A 15598-nucleotide genomic window follows, 5' to 3' on the forward strand; every position below is an offset into this window, starting at 1 on the left:
ATACACGGAGACTCGTACACTTCGTCAAACACGTGACTTAATGGCTTTCTACATGTTTCTGTATGAGTGGATGATAAAGTGTATCTCTGTGAGTCTATGCGTCCATGTGCGAGTCTGTATGGCTGTGTGAACATGCGTGTGTATCAATTATACATCATTACACTATTGGGCCCAAATAAGGATCACATTTTAAGATATGTTTTCAGATGAAGAGTACAGCAAGAGTAGCCTTACAGTAAGAGTACTTGGCTCAATGTTTTTCAGTGCTTCCAAATCTGAAGCCAATCCTGATCGGCACGAGACAGCATCTCGCCCTATCCATGCTTCCTTCTCGGAAATAGTCCTTGCCTCCGCCATCCATTAATCTGTGCCATCCGTAGCTTGTTTCACTACTGATGATACAACTTATTTTTCTAATAGCTCCAGAGTTTTGATTGCATTGAATTGACCCTGCTAAAATAATTAACTCCCAGAAGACCATGTAGCTGATGGGGTGTGTACAAATGATCACGTTTCTATGCAGATAGACAAATATATGCGGAGGAATATTGTCTGCGGAGATATTTTAATTTTTTGTATTTGAAAATCGCTTTGGCTTTTGATACATGTATCAATATTATCAGCCGTTATCGAATCCAGTGCTGGATGAAGGCCACATCCGAGTCGTGCGTGCTAACCATTGCACCATGGGCGAATGCGACGTGGTAGGTAATCAGTGTGGAATTTAGAGACGTAGTATCAGGTGAGACTGGCAAACCAATAGAAAGCTTCACATCTATATCAGGGTGGGTCCCGCGTCATCTCTACCCAGAAGTATAAATAGCTACACCACAGTTAGTCGTTAGGCAGATCCCGTGTGGTGTGGTAAAGTACGGGAAACTTCTAACTCTTCTTCCAAGACGTCTAACCAGTGTAGAAGAGTTGACCAACTACCATGCCTCTCTAGAGGGGCTCTCTGAAGCGCCCTCTAGTGTAAGTTTCTTTCACTAGAGGGAGGTCTGCATCTTTTTCTTCAGGAGAAGAGAAACAGGTAAAGGCACTTCCACGATCATCACTAATACCACCACCAGTGTTAATGACTGACGTTTACAGAGCCAGATTAACGACCCCATAGCGCTAAATATTAATCACCGATATTCCATGAGCCAGAAATAAGACTCCCATGGAGTGCACTGTTACCTATCGAGGGTCACACAGATCCAAACTAAGGCTCCCATTGGGTTCAGTGTGAATCAGGCTAAGGCTTGACTAAAATCCCCAAGAAATTGTCAACGAAACCAAGACTACATCTAATGTATATCTAATGCTGACTACGTGAACACTGTTCACGTGATATCCACGCAGTGCATAACGCGATGTGTTCATCTCTTCACAGGCGCTGCGAAGAGCTGGTGACGTCACCCACTCTCCACACCCAGTGAGTAACGATGCTGTTTGTTAATCCCCTGCTGGCTCACTCTCCTCGCATTCAGAATTAAACATAAATCTCGAGGTGGGCGGTGGGGTCTTGTGGAGGCTGTCATCCAGCAGTGTATTGACCATGGCTCTAGATGATGATGGGTCTACAATTACCCACCTCCCACAATACGATCAGGTATCCACTCTGTGAAAATTATCTTCATGTATAACGAAGCAAATGCACAAAGATATGTCAAACAGTGTAGGAGCCAATGGGCTCCTCTGTTACACGCTATCGTGAATGGGAAATGCCTCCAATGGCCACGTAGCTTACCTAGGCTTACTCATTATTATGAAAGTCCTTAATGATTGTAATCAGAGGTATTGTGACTAAATTACGTGGTTGAAATTATAATTGGCATGTGGACACAAGGCTCTGTATAAGAATGTGTTATTGTGCACCACTGCCAATGCAGTTTGACCTAATAATGTGTGCGAGAAGCTGTGGATTCCTCCTGCACAAGCGTAAATAAAATATATGCTCCTATGTGGGACTGTGTCTATGAAAACCATACTATGCCCAATATAACTTCACACTGCTCTAAAATAAATTTGAATGCAGTGAAGCTGGAATTCACCAAATCTCCAAGCAATCGAATGGCTAAATCACTAAGAATTCCTTCTCCGATAGTTTATCTTCATTGGTCACGCAGCATCAATTATTTACTCAGGCATGTACCAGCAAGATGCTTGTTTCGTAAAAAAAAAATATGCCATACTATTACAATTAACAAGTTGGCTGGGGGTATTCCACGCAGTTAATAAGGTGTGTGTCCTGGTGACACTGAGTCTGTTTCATACGTAAGGGGAGTTTACATTAGTCATTCATGAATGGGTCCCATGTTATTTTGAAGTATGCCTCGTTTCTTTTAAGCCGTAGTTCTACATGCTCAGTATAGTTTTAAGAGTCGCGATATGAAATGTTTAAAACATGCCCTGGGGTTCAATTGAAAGTATTTTTTTTTACATTTGCAGTTTACATTGCTCCTTTTGAACCTTGTATTTCTTGAGAATGTTGATAATCCGGTTGAATTCATAATATAAACCAGGGATGAATCACTCATGGATTATGCTCCTGATGGTTGTGTTAAATTAAACCCATAATGCAATGTATCAGCAATTTTTTTATAATTCGAATTTTAATGATAATTGTTTTTTTACCCTTCTATCTGGCAACAAAACTGACAATGGTGTAAATGCTTACCCAGAGCTTTCATACTCTGATGGTGCATTGTCTTTGAGTTGTGCGCCTTTTGGCGCCATTTGTTCCAACCCATGTGAGACTAGGCTCTAAGGAAAGCTGTCTCGGGTGTGGACCAATCAACTTCAAGGACAGTGCATATATTATCAGAGTTATGTTTTTTGTTTGCATTATGGCTGCAGGTATTGTGGTCTATGCAAACATGACTCCTTGTAAAAAAAGGTGTCGGTTATGTTGCCAGATAGAAGGGTAAAAAACCAATTCTATTTTTTACTGGCAAATGAGGTTCCAATAGTAGAATTTTAATATTCATATGCCAATTGATAAACTTCATCAGTATGCAAATGTAAAAATATTATTACAATTTAAAGCTTACCAGTATGGAGTCAGCCCAAATCTAGATTGGGGGCATGCTGTGCACAGGTGGCGTCGAGCTCCAATTGCTGATCACCATTATGCATTCACTTCTTCTTTAGTGCTGCCTAACGGCGTGTGCGACTTCACGATGATATTGGTCCCGGTCTAGCACGGCGTGTAGAGTTTGTGCTGTTGTTAATTGTAGCCATGTTTTGATGTTACTGAGCCATGTCGTTTTTGGCCGTCCTGGTCGTTTTTTCCCTTCGATTTTTCCTTCCAGGATTTGCTTTAATAGCTGGTATTTGTGGTCGTTTCGGGCAATGTGGCCTAGGTAGTAACACTTCCTGCTAATGATGGTCTTCAGCAGTTGCCTGTCAGTGCCCATATCTTGCAGAACTTGTGTATTGGTGGTTTTGGCTGTCCATGGGATTTTCAGCATTCTTCGATACAGCCACATCTCGAAAGCTTCGAGCCTTTTTGTTGCTGTTGTTGTCAGTGTCCACGTCTCTACTCCGTACAGCAAAATTGACCAGATGTAGCATTTCAGTGTGCGCAGTTTCAGTGATGTACTCAAGTTGCGGTCTGCAAGGAGTGTTTTCCATCTAATAAATGCTTGCCTTGCTTGTTCAATTCTGCTCTTGATTTCGACTTCATGGTTCAACTGATCGTCAATGATTACACCAAGGTATTTAAATCGGTGTACTTGTTCCAATTTTTCGCTGCCAAGCTTGATTGTTATTTCGCTTGTAGTTCGGCTGACCTTCATAACCTTTGTTTCCTTTTTATTAATTCGTAAGCCCCATATTTGACTCTCTGTGGCAACCTCGTCCAAGATTTGTTGTAGGTCTTGTTCCGAATCGGCCAGCAGTGCAGTGTCGTCGGCATACCTGATGTTGTTGATGTATTGTCCATTGACTTTAATACCAATGTTTTTATCTGCTAGTGTTCGATCAAAAATCTGCTCCGAGTAGATGTTGAAAAGACTGGGTGAAAGTGGGCAGCCTTGTCGTACACCTTTTTGTATTGGTGTTGGGTCTGTCAATTCGTTGTCATATCGGAGTTGGGCTGTTTGCTTCCAATAAAGAGCAATGATGAAGTTGATGTCGTTTTTATCTAGTCCCAATTGTTTTAATAGAGCTGCTAGTCGGTCGTGGTCGACTGAGTCAAAGGCTTTCTCGTAATCTATGAATCAGATGTACACTTCTTTCTGATGTTCGTAGCATCGCTGTAGTAGTATCTGTAGACAGAAGATTGCTTCTCTTGTGCCTAGTCCTTTGCAGAAGCCAAACTGTGTGTTCTTCAATGCATTTTCGCATGTGGAGCGTATGCGCTGTTGGATCACCTTCAGGAAGACGTTCAGCACGTGGCTCATCAAGCTTATCAGTCTGTAGTCCTCGCATTTCCGGCTTGTTGCTTTCTTTGGTATGGCGACAAAGGATTGTAGCCAGTCGGATGGAATTTTATTGCCATTGTATATTTGATTGTACCAATTAGTCAGTTGTCGTATGTTGTTACTGTCTAATAGTTTGAGCAATTCTACATGGATTGTGTCGGGCCCGCACGCTTTGCCTGACTTAGCTGTTTTGATTGCATGTTCTACTTCTGATGTTAAAATGTGTAGAGCGTCTTTCGACATCTGTTGGTCTTTTTCTGCAGGTGTTCTCATGGCGCCATAGAGCTTGTGTATATAGTTTGTCCAGGTGTCCATTTTTTCTTGTTTATTTAGGATTGGTTGGTTGTTGTTGTCCGCATACAAGGTAGCTGTTGGGGCTGGTCTGTAGATGTTACCAGCTTCTTTGAGCTTCTTGTGCAGAGTAAAATTGTCATGTTTTTTAATTAGTTCTTCAATCTCGGCGCATTGTTCTTCTATCCACTTTTCTTTTGCCTGTCGGATTGCTTCTCTGATCTTCTGTTGCATTTGTTTGTACTTCTCCAAGTTGTTGTTTTTGTACATTCTTCGTTGGCTCATTAGATCGAGAATACAATGTGTCATCCATCGTTGTTTCTTTTTTGGTGGCTGATGTCCCAGCATGACTTCTGTTGTTTCTGTGATGCATTGTTTGAACGAGCGCCAGTACTCCTGAACATCTGCTGTTTCTGTTGTTATTGAGCGGATGCTATCGTTGAGATGTTGCTGTACTTGTCTTTTATCGGCGCTGTTCTTCAGTTTCTCCAGGTCTGCTCGTCTCGTCTTTGTACATTGTATTGATCGCAATTTGAGTCTTATTGTAGCTGTTACTGGGTTATGATCTGACGATATATCGGCTCCAGGGTAGGTTTTTGCTGTAATCACACTGGACTTAAACCTGATGTTAATTAGGATATAATCGATTTGGTTCCTGACGATGTTGTTGTCGGAGTCTTGCGGCGAGGTCCACGTGTACAGTCGTCGAGGTGGTAATTGGAACCACGTGTTAGCAATACTGAAACGTTCTTCTTGGCAGAATTGAACCAGTCTGTCGCCTCGTTCATTCCTTGTTCCTATTCCGTGTTCTCCGACAATGTTCTGCATTCGACCGTGGCCAACCTTGGCGTTGAAATCGCCGAGGATTATAGTGATGTCTTGCTTCTTCAGCGGCTTCAGCGTGTTGGTTAGTTGCTCATAGAACGATTCGATTTCATGATCTTGTTTATCTGCTGTTGTAGCATAAACCTGTAGAATGTTCACGTTGACTTTGTTGCCTGCTAATTGTAGTAGTGCTATTCGTTCTGATACTGGGGTAAAGTTGTTGACTTTATTTGCTAATTTCTTGTGTACTATAAAGGCGACACCGTATGTTTGTTTGGTGTTTTCTTCTCCTCCGGAGCAAAAGATGTGGTGTTCGCTCTATATAAACTTTTTTGTTCCAGGCCATTTAGTTTCGCTTAGACCGATTATGTTGAGTTTAAGTCGATCCATTTCTTGTATGACATTGGCTAGTTTTCCTGCTTGAAGTAAACTTCTAACGTTCCAAGTTGCTACTTTGAAAGGGTTCTTTGACACAAGCTCGGAGATTCTTAGCACACCTGTCCTATTTAAAGGACGCCGATACTCAGGGCCTTTGTTGATTTTGCTTGTCATCATTGAAGTTTTCAAGGGAGAAATACTCCAAGTAGTTTCCCGTTGCTTTCTTGGATCACCATTTATTTGAAAAGGTCATGTGGGGACCTTTCGAAACGGGTTTTGTCTGACGTCTCCACTGAAGTCTTCCCGCCTTGGGTGACCCGTCTGAGAGCACTAGGCTCTCGACGGTATAGCGATCAGCTTCTCAGACGTACACAAACTCTCTCGCCGCGTTAAGGCACCGTTTCTCGAGAGAGATGCATTCACTTAGAATGTAAAAAAGCCATCTAGCTACACGTAGCTATTACAGCTGTTTCCATATTCTGCAGTACACAATTACACACGGCTACAAAAACATCAAGTATGGTTCAGGCAATCGGTATCTATTTGGTGTTTGAACATCTCAATACCTGATAATTGGTTCTTTACCCTTCTATCTGGCAACAAAACTGACACCTTTTTACAAGGAGTCATGTTTGCATAGACCGCAATACCTGCAGTCATAATACAAACAAAAGAACATAACTCTGATAATGTGCACTGTCCTTGAAGTTGATTGGTCCACACCCGAGACAGCTTTCCTTAGAGCCTAGTCTCATATGGGTTGGACCAGATGACGCCGAAAGGCGCACAACTCAAGGACAATGTACCATCAGAGTATGAGAGCTCGGGGCAAGCATCTACACTTTTATTATTATTTTTACTGGCAAATGAGGTTCCCATAGTGTAGATGCTTGCCCCGAGCTCTCATACTCTGATGGTGCATTGTCCTTGAGTTGTGCGCCTTTCGGCGTCATCTGGTCCAACCCATATGAGACTAGGCTCTAAGGAAAGCTGTCTCGGGTGTGGACCAATCAACTTCAAGGACAGTGCACATTATCAGAGTTATGTTCTTTTGTTTGTATTATGACTGCAGGTATTGCGGTCTATGCAAACATGACTCCTTGTAAAAAGGTGTCAGTTTTGTTGCCAGATAGAAGGGTAAAGAACCAATTATCATATTTTTACTGGCAAATGAGGTTCCCATAGTGTAGATCTCAATACCTGTATCCACAAATATCACTCACCACTGATTTTAACTGTGGCTCAGAATCTAACCATATTTGCTGGATTCATTGCCATGATGTGGGGATGTGGGATGGAGTGCAACTTCCTGTCCTCAGTGTCTGCAATTAATTAGACTCCCCCCCCCCAACGCCCACTCCTTTCCCTCCCATCATCCACCCATTACAGTGCCACCACGAGACTGCAGGCCGCCGTAGACCCCCTGCCGCCAAGGGGTGGATATTGGTCGATCAGTTTCCATTCGCTAAGCGAACATTTTTCTTGTTTTAGGAACACATTGGCATACATTCAAATTACTTGTGATAGCGAATTATTGTAAAAAAGATGCTCTTTTAACGAGACACGCCTATACTCTACGGGGTAGCTCCTGTTTTTGTATTTTAATTTAAATTGTGACTAGCTAATGAATATACTAGTGGCCTAGGGGTTACCAAACTCCACATATAAGCCGATTAGCACATCATATCTAAGGCCAGAGATTTAGCGTATCCTTCCGTGCCCTGTGCTCCCGATCATTAAGGACATTCATGATGGTGGGCAGGCCGGCGTAGAGCTGTGTGGCCAACAGGCAGAGCCATTCTCTGTTCAGCTTAGGTTGCAACCGGGATGTCCTCTGGCTCCTATATTATTTAACATTTTCGACGACGTAGTATGTGAATATTTCCATGGCTGTACATGAAGAACTTCCATCTGGTACAGCTTCAATGGGAGGCAGACTGATCTTTCGGTCTGGAAATGCACACACTTTGTTTTTCTGAGCAATGATGAGCACATCAGCCTTAATGTGCATGCACTTGGCAGTTGTGCTCGTACAACACACTTTTGTCTGACGAGTATCTCATCTTCACCAAAATTATTATACAAATATCTCTTTTCCCAGGCTATGTCTGGAATGGAAGAAGAGGAACGTTCAAGCCAGGCTCACGATGAACTTGCACAAAAGCTCAGAGACACGGGTCTTGACGAGGTTTACTGGAAACAGAAACTGCGTGAGGTTCTACTCATTTCTAATGCACAGGCCTTGATTCACCTTGACCAGCAGGAATGCAAGGAACTGGACTCGCATTTCCGTAAACCGTGGGAAAAGAGGGCATTTTATAAAATGCTTGGGATTGATGCTGATAATGATGTTGTTAGTGATAAAGAGGCAATATGCTCGGCTCCACAAACACAGACTAATAATCTGTTGCCTTCTGTCGTGTCGGAGATAATTCATGAACCAGTTCAATCAATGGGCAATTATGTTTCAACACACTGTGGGTCAGATAAGGAGCTTTTAGAAAATGCATCTGAGGGTCTTGCTCTAGAGGGGATTTACATGAGTGGGAAGTTGGAGGATAAATTAGAGAAGAGGGGTAAACTCTTGACAATCCCACAAACATTCCAGTTCGTGCGTCCAGTGCACAAATTCTTGACAAAACAACAAGAGTTTATTTCTTTCAGTGAAGAATCTGTATTCCAGAAGACAATAGAAGTCATGGGCTTCAGCAGCACTTTATCAGAGCAAAGTTGTGTCTCTACCTTGCGTAGACAACCAATCTCCATGCAAGCCAAATCTTTGGATCTTAAGAAAATGCAAAATACTCAGACCGATTATTCGTATATTTCCAAGACAGAGTACATGTACTTGCCATCAGCCTCAGCGCATCTTCAAATGGCACAACTCAGGCTATCTGAAGCAGCCCTGAAGGAACTACAAAAAATTGAGAACACCCTGGAAAACACGGAAGATTTCAAAAGCAAAGTGTTAAAAAGCATGGTCAGCAACTTCTTCAACAAATTTGGCTCTCACGCAAACGAAGGCCCTCTCGAATTTGGAGGAATATTTTGGAGGAAGGCATCAGCTAAAGGTTTCAGTTTCGATCAGCAAGATGCAATTAAACGGCTGTTGTCTGAGTTATTGGGACCAAACATTGGTGATGACTGTGGCAGTCGTACAACTACTGATATTGGCGCTGCAATGACAACTGAGCTTGCTGCAATTGGCGCTGGCCAGCACAGTCCGGTGCTCACCGATATGGTACAGATGTCTGTAACCACAATAGGGGGTGACCCTAACGTTCATAATTTCCCTCGGTGGAAAGCTTCTGTTGTTTCCAACAATGGGACATGGGCTCTCATCGACCGAGGCATCAGGTTTTTACCAGTATGGGACATCGTCCTATCCAATCATAAATGTGATTTTAAAGATGTCCTGAAGGTAGCCAGTGATCTTATAACAGCTTACACCATGTTAACAGACAAGCATGTAAATAATTGTCCAGATGATCAATTGGCTGCCACTATTGTCGAAGCTCAGTTGATCATGCAAGATATTAAGCAATGGATGAGATCAGACGATATAACTCATCTAGATAAACTGGAGAATTTGAAACAGAAATTCTATGAATGCACACACACTAACAGGAGCTGGACTGATGCGTGTCTCTCCCATCCAGCCCTTCAGGAATATCTGAAGCTAGTTGTATCGACATTTAGGCATTTATCTTGTGACGAAAAAATACACTTAAAAATGAAAATACACTGCCTTTTACAGCCAAACATCTACAAAGTTGAGAAATTCCCACTACGCTCCTGGATAATGCAGCAAGTTGAGGGATTTACCGAAGAAAGTATTCTTTATACGGAGCTCAAAGCTTTCACTGGCACATTAACAGGAACAAAGAAACGATTAAAAGAAGTGATGGATGCACCGACTTATTATGAAACTGCGCTGAATGAAGCAAAGGTGAAGGGGACCAATGACGTCACATTTTCCCTCAATTCCCTGTGCCGGTGCCTCCAAGAAATGAAGCGGGTGGAGGAGGAACTACTGTTCATTTCAGCTGCTGCTGCGGCAGGGTTCAGTGCAGAGAATAGATTGTTCCATCGCCTCCTCGACTATAAGGACGTTGACTGCCTTCAGCAGGAAGTGGACACAGCATACAACAAGTACTTTGCTTTCAGATCTCAAAGTGCTTGCAAGACTCAGGCGTATGTCCTCCCGATCGGGTTTACTACAGCTCAGACTAATGCTTGGACCCCCGGGGGAAAAGAGGAACATCTCACAATGATTAAATCTTACGTGGATGCAATAAAAAACACAGAAGAATCTCACGTGGTCCAGGACCATGCCGGAAGCCCCATTCATTTGAAGCAGATTAAGGAAAGTTTGAAATCTCCTTTTTCTGAGACACTTAATACTGCATTGGCTGTTTCGCAGAAACGGAAAGTTGGGAGTAAAACAAATGAGTCTGAAAAGTTCATGAATCTGCTTGAAAGGCTGGCCCTTCAAATATATTACCCTAAAAAAATGCACATAGGGGATGTGTGTGTTGTTAAGTCAGCAATGTGTACACCAAACCAAATCACAGAACAAGAACTTGCCCCTTATTTTTTGCAGAAACTGATCATGGTTGACTATGAAGCACGGTATGTTAGTGTTCAGGGTGAAAACATAAACAATGAGACTATGCATGATAATGCAAACTCTAATTGCGAAGACTTTTGTAATGATGATGATACATTGAGTCATAGAGACGGGCTTAGGACAAGCACGGAAACCCACATTCACCCCATGGATTTGCAAATGGCAATTTTCCAATGTGGAGACAATTTTGTGAGGCAGTACATTTACACAAAACTCTCATTTTGCCAGTTTGCACTGCCGCTTTTAGTTCCAAATCCTTGCAGTACAGACATAGAATTTCCTCTTTGGGCATTCCGACAGATTAACAAAAGTTGGAAATGCCGTGACCCATCTATGACCCAGCAAACCAAAACCTGTGCGATTGTTGAAGCAAAGACTCCTCTAGTATCCTTTATACGATTTGGTGAATCACTCGCATCGAAATCTCAGATACTGAACTCTCTGCTCAGTAGGATAAACCATTGTGTTTTCTTTCATAAGCACTGCAGAGGCAGCAGCAGAAATGGTATCCTAATGGAAGGAGTGGTAGAGATCGCCTGGTACTGCCCAGGTGGGAGGGATGATGGCGTCTTTAATGACTGCATAGCATTCACCAATCTCCACGGAGATGCGAGAGAGCACAGAAAACAGGTGAATTTTCTCCTCAAGATATCTTCTATCAACGTGATATTAATGTCAGATTGTGATCTCAATGATGAAGCTAAACGAATTTTAGAATCTTGTCTGAGATCTACAAAGCCCTTAGTTTGCCTTTGGGCTGACAAGGAGATAATCAAGGGTGGGAATTCGAGAACAAAAGTAAAAATTGCTGTCAAGAACAGAAATGAGGCTGCGTTAATTGATGAATTGAAGTCAACCCTCAAATCTCTGTTGGCCAATTCAACAGACAGAATCAGCATTGATGCTTGCTCAGACATCGCTCGACAGTATCACTTCATTGTTGATGAAGATGATGAGCTTTGTAAAACAGGCAAGTCCATGGCAGACGTCTTATTGAATCGTCTAAAGGACAAGCCATTGTCTTCAATGAAGGAGACTTTTCTGCCTCTTCAAGGTGAATTGTGGCGCGAGTGGTGCAAGAAAGACAAAGAATTCACTCGTTTGAGAGTAAGGGGGCAAAAAACTGTTGAACAATACAGAAGTGATCTTTCAATTGAAAAACAATCTATACGGAACGACCAGCTTCACCAAGCATTTCCTCTCAAAGATGTAATGAAAACATTGATTGATGTTCTGGAGCATCAGGCAGACACAGTAAAAAAATACTTCCTGCATTGGTTACGGGCATATTTAGATAGCCTGTCCACAGATCAATTATCACAACTTCATCTGCAGTATCACCATGCTTGGACAGGAATGATTAAGTCAAAAGGCACTGAAAATTGTTTATTGGCTAAAAAACAAGAAGAGCTGGATAAAATATCCGTAAAAATTGGTGCCTCTTCTTTTGGAATAGATCACCTTTTCAGGGAAGTTGGCCAAATATATGAAGCATCACAGGCATTGCGCACAGGTGACAAACGCTCAGCTGCTTTGCCAGGCATCGCAGCAGATTTGATTATCTCTGGGTTCCCTCTTGAACTCATGGACGGTGATGCCTCACATGTCCCTCTCTCTTGGATCAGCTCTGTTTTGGACAAAGTGATTGAGAAAATTGGGAACAAAACCCTGTTTGTGCTGTCTATACTGGGAATACAAAGCAGTGGCAAGTCCACGCTTCTGAATGCCATGTTCGGTCTCCAGTTCCCTGTGGGTGCAGGGAGATGCACCCGAGGGGCCTACATGCAGTTAATGAAGGTGGAGGCAGAGCTCAGCAAAGAACTGGGATATGACTTTGTGTTGATAGTCGACACAGAAGGGCTCCGTGCCCCAGAGCTATCAAATGCGACACACACTCATGACAATGAGCTGGCTACGTTTGTGATCGGCCTTGGCAATGCGACCATAATAAACATATTTGGAGAAAATCCGTCTGAGATGCAAGACATTCTACAGATCGCTGTGCAGGCGTTTCTGAGAATGAGGCAGGTGAAGTTGTCACCGAGCTGTGTGTTTGTCCACCAAAACGTAGGAGATGTAACCGCTCAAGACAAAAACATGCAGGGTAGGAGACGTCTTCAAAAGAACCTGGATGAGATGACGCGCATCGCTGCAGAGCAGGAGAAGTGTGTTGTTGAATCATTTGACGAGGTGATCAGGTGTGACGTGGACTCCCACATCTTTTACTTTGCTCATCTTTGGGAAGGCGATCCTCCAATGGCCCCACCAAATCCAAGTTACTGCCAAAATATCAAAGAACTTAAATACAGCATAATAAAAAAAAGTAACGTTTTAAAAATATCAGAGTTCAAAGCACGCATGGAGGATCTTTGGGGGGCGTTGCTTACAGAAAACTTTGTGTTTAGCTTCAAAAACACACTCGAGATAGCAGCTTACAGCAAACTGGAAGAAATGTATGGGAAATGGACTTGGAGCCTGAGGAGTCATCTTATTCAAGTGGAGAATAAGCAATATTACATAATTAATAATAGTACAGATGTTACATCTAATTTCACTTGGTCAAGCATTGAGAAAACTTTAAAAAAAAATTACGACGAAATCATGAAAGAAATTGAAACATATTTCAATGGAAAGGATGCTGAATGGTTGAGTCAATGGAAAGCTAATTTCGTAAAGAGATTTGAAACAATTAAGGACGAGCTTGTGACTGATACTTACAAAAAATGTATTGATCTGATGAAGCAAAAGAGTGCTCGGAACAATCTAGATCAAAATAGATCACGCTATGAGGATCAGCTGATGAAGAAGAGCAAGGATTTGGCTTCGAAACTGAAAACCACTGGACGCAAAGATATCCAATTTGAGAACATATTTGAACATATGTGGGAAGAATGGACGAATGAAGTGAAAAACAGCATTTCTCCACCTGGAAATGTGAATTTTAGAAATCAAGCACAACATATACTTCAGGAACAGTTTAGAATGATAAACGAGGTATCCACTATTTTTGGGAAAAGGTATGGCGATAAATCATTTGTGATATGTCCTGACCATGTTATGATTAAACAAAAAGGTCGTTTGGAAAAAATAAAGCAATTTTTATATCGCAGTTATCCACGGGAGACGCACATTGTTAAAACAATAACAGAGAGTGCAGAAAATGCTGCCAACGTTGTTATTAAAGATCTTAAGAAACGGAAGCTTGGTTACAATGAAACCAATATATATGAAGTAATACAAGCTGCGCTGGCAGCTGTGGATACAGGTTCGCAACACAATGCAACACTGCAGCTCACAACTAGGTACAGGCTGGATTTAGCAATACACATTTTGGCAAATGCTGAAAAGAGGTTTCAGAAAATAGAATATGATTTCCGGAGGGCAAACGATCCTCTAATATACCTCGGCAGCAAGAAAGACGAGTACTTTAACAGCTTTAAGATTCGATGTGAAGGAGCAACAAACACCACCATCTTTGCTGACACTTTGTGCATAAAACTTAAAACAGCCATGCACCAGGCAGTCTGTGACAAAGCCAGCCTTGACATTGCAAGCAAAATTAAGTCTGATTACCCGGCGTTTCATGGCAATCGATCAAAATTAGAAAACAACATCTTGATACATTTAGCGGAAAGGGACATTTTTGAGAAATTTAATGAATACATTCAGAAACCCAAACTATATTTTGAACAATACATTAAAGAACGTGTTGAAGAATACTGCTCAGCAAAAGAAAATGAAATAATTCGTGAAACACTTAAATCATGTCTTGAGTTTTACAAAAGCTATGTTTTTAATGCAATTACGAATGCAACCGCAGCTTTCCAGATAATCAATGGCGATGCATCAGCGTGGTTAGATAAATTTAGTACGGAGCTTGGTGACAAAATCAATTTCCTAAGTCACAGTCTGCCTTCAGCTGACTACAAAGGCATAAATGACATTCTCTACTTTAGTGATGAACTAACCACAGCAATGAAAACCATGGTGGCACAGTTGAGCAAGCAATATTCTACAGCATCCTTAAAGGATTTAAAAGACGTAAGGAATAAACCTCATGACATGCTATGTGAACAGATGAGAGGGTGCTGGGTGCAGTGCCCATTCTGCAAAGCCATCTGCACAAACACGATACCCAATCATGATGAGGACCACTGCGTTCCGATTCATCGGCCACAGGGAGTGAATGGAATACAGTGGTATAAAACAGATCATTTTGTCACGGATATTTGTACTAGCTTAGTTGCCAGTGACTGCCTGTTAGTGCTTTCAGAAGACCATGAAATACCATATAAGGATTATCGCACAGCAGGGCCAGTATATGAAAGTTGGAGTATCACTCCAGACTTAACTGTGCAGCCATATTGGAAATGGTTTGTCTGCAGATTTAAGTCAGACCTAGAGACGCTTTACAAAGTGCAATTTACAGGCAGGGGCACCATTCCAGAGAACTGGAAACAAATTACAAGGGATGAGGTGATTGCAGACTTGCGGAAAAAGTAATTTGAACACGATTGGAGAGTTACCAAATGGCACCAATTACTCAATTCAAACTCAGTTTGTCCTTTTCCTTATTCGTGTTTATAAAAACGTTGTATCTACAGTAGCCTATTGCATCTCTATCGTCGGTCAAATCTTTATTTCAGTTTAAATTCACAATTAATGGGAATGTTACTATTGTTGTGGTTTCCTTCGTAAAAATGTCATAAACATTGGCGTAAGACTGAACTGCACCAACTTTATCATTGGGTGTCACCATTTCGGCCAATACATTATCATAGAGAATGTCGGTTAGTCGTTAGATATCACGTTGATGAATACCGAGTTTAGTCAACATCAGAATGGGAATTTAAATCTCGGACTGATTTGTGCTTGAAATGAAACTACTTCCACTTTTACCAACTTGGGAAAAAAGCGCTTGGAAATGTCACTAAGTAGCTCGGACTTTCGTGTTTCATAACCATGATTCTCATTAACAGCATCACATGCATGAGCAAATAATCTAAATTACTTGGTTATCGAAATATGTCATCTGAACATACTGCCCTCTGCTAACCACAATACA

General features: G+C 41.9%; 1 protein-coding gene across 1 annotated transcript; it reads left to right on the forward strand.

Annotated features, from left to right (window-relative positions):
• Positions 1-843: 843 nt before the first annotated feature.
• LOC144737901 (interferon-induced very large GTPase 1-like) lies at positions 844-15136 on the forward strand. The gene is made up of 3 exons (XM_078620786.1): positions 844-1030; positions 1376-1417; positions 8005-15136. Exon 3 carries the CDS (start codon positions 8008-8010, stop codon positions 15034-15036), a length of 7029 nt encoding a protein of 2342 aa, XP_078476912.1. The 5' UTR covers positions 844-1030; positions 1376-1417; positions 8005-8007; the 3' UTR covers positions 15037-15136.
• Positions 15137-15598: the final 462 nt, after the last annotated feature.

The sequence above is a fragment of the Lampetra planeri genome, chromosome 75 (genome assembly GCF_965212315.1).
Source record: "Lampetra planeri chromosome 75, kcLamPlan1.2.h2, whole genome shotgun sequence".
Classification (NCBI taxonomy): domain Eukaryota; kingdom Metazoa; phylum Chordata; class Hyperoartia; order Petromyzontiformes; family Petromyzontidae; genus Lampetra; species Lampetra planeri.

Excerpts from the sequence above, each read along its gene's own strand:
- LOC144737901 (XM_078620786.1), top strand. The coding sequence starts at position 8,008 with ATGTCTGGAATGGAAGAAGAGGAACGTTCAAGCCAGGCTCACGATGAA.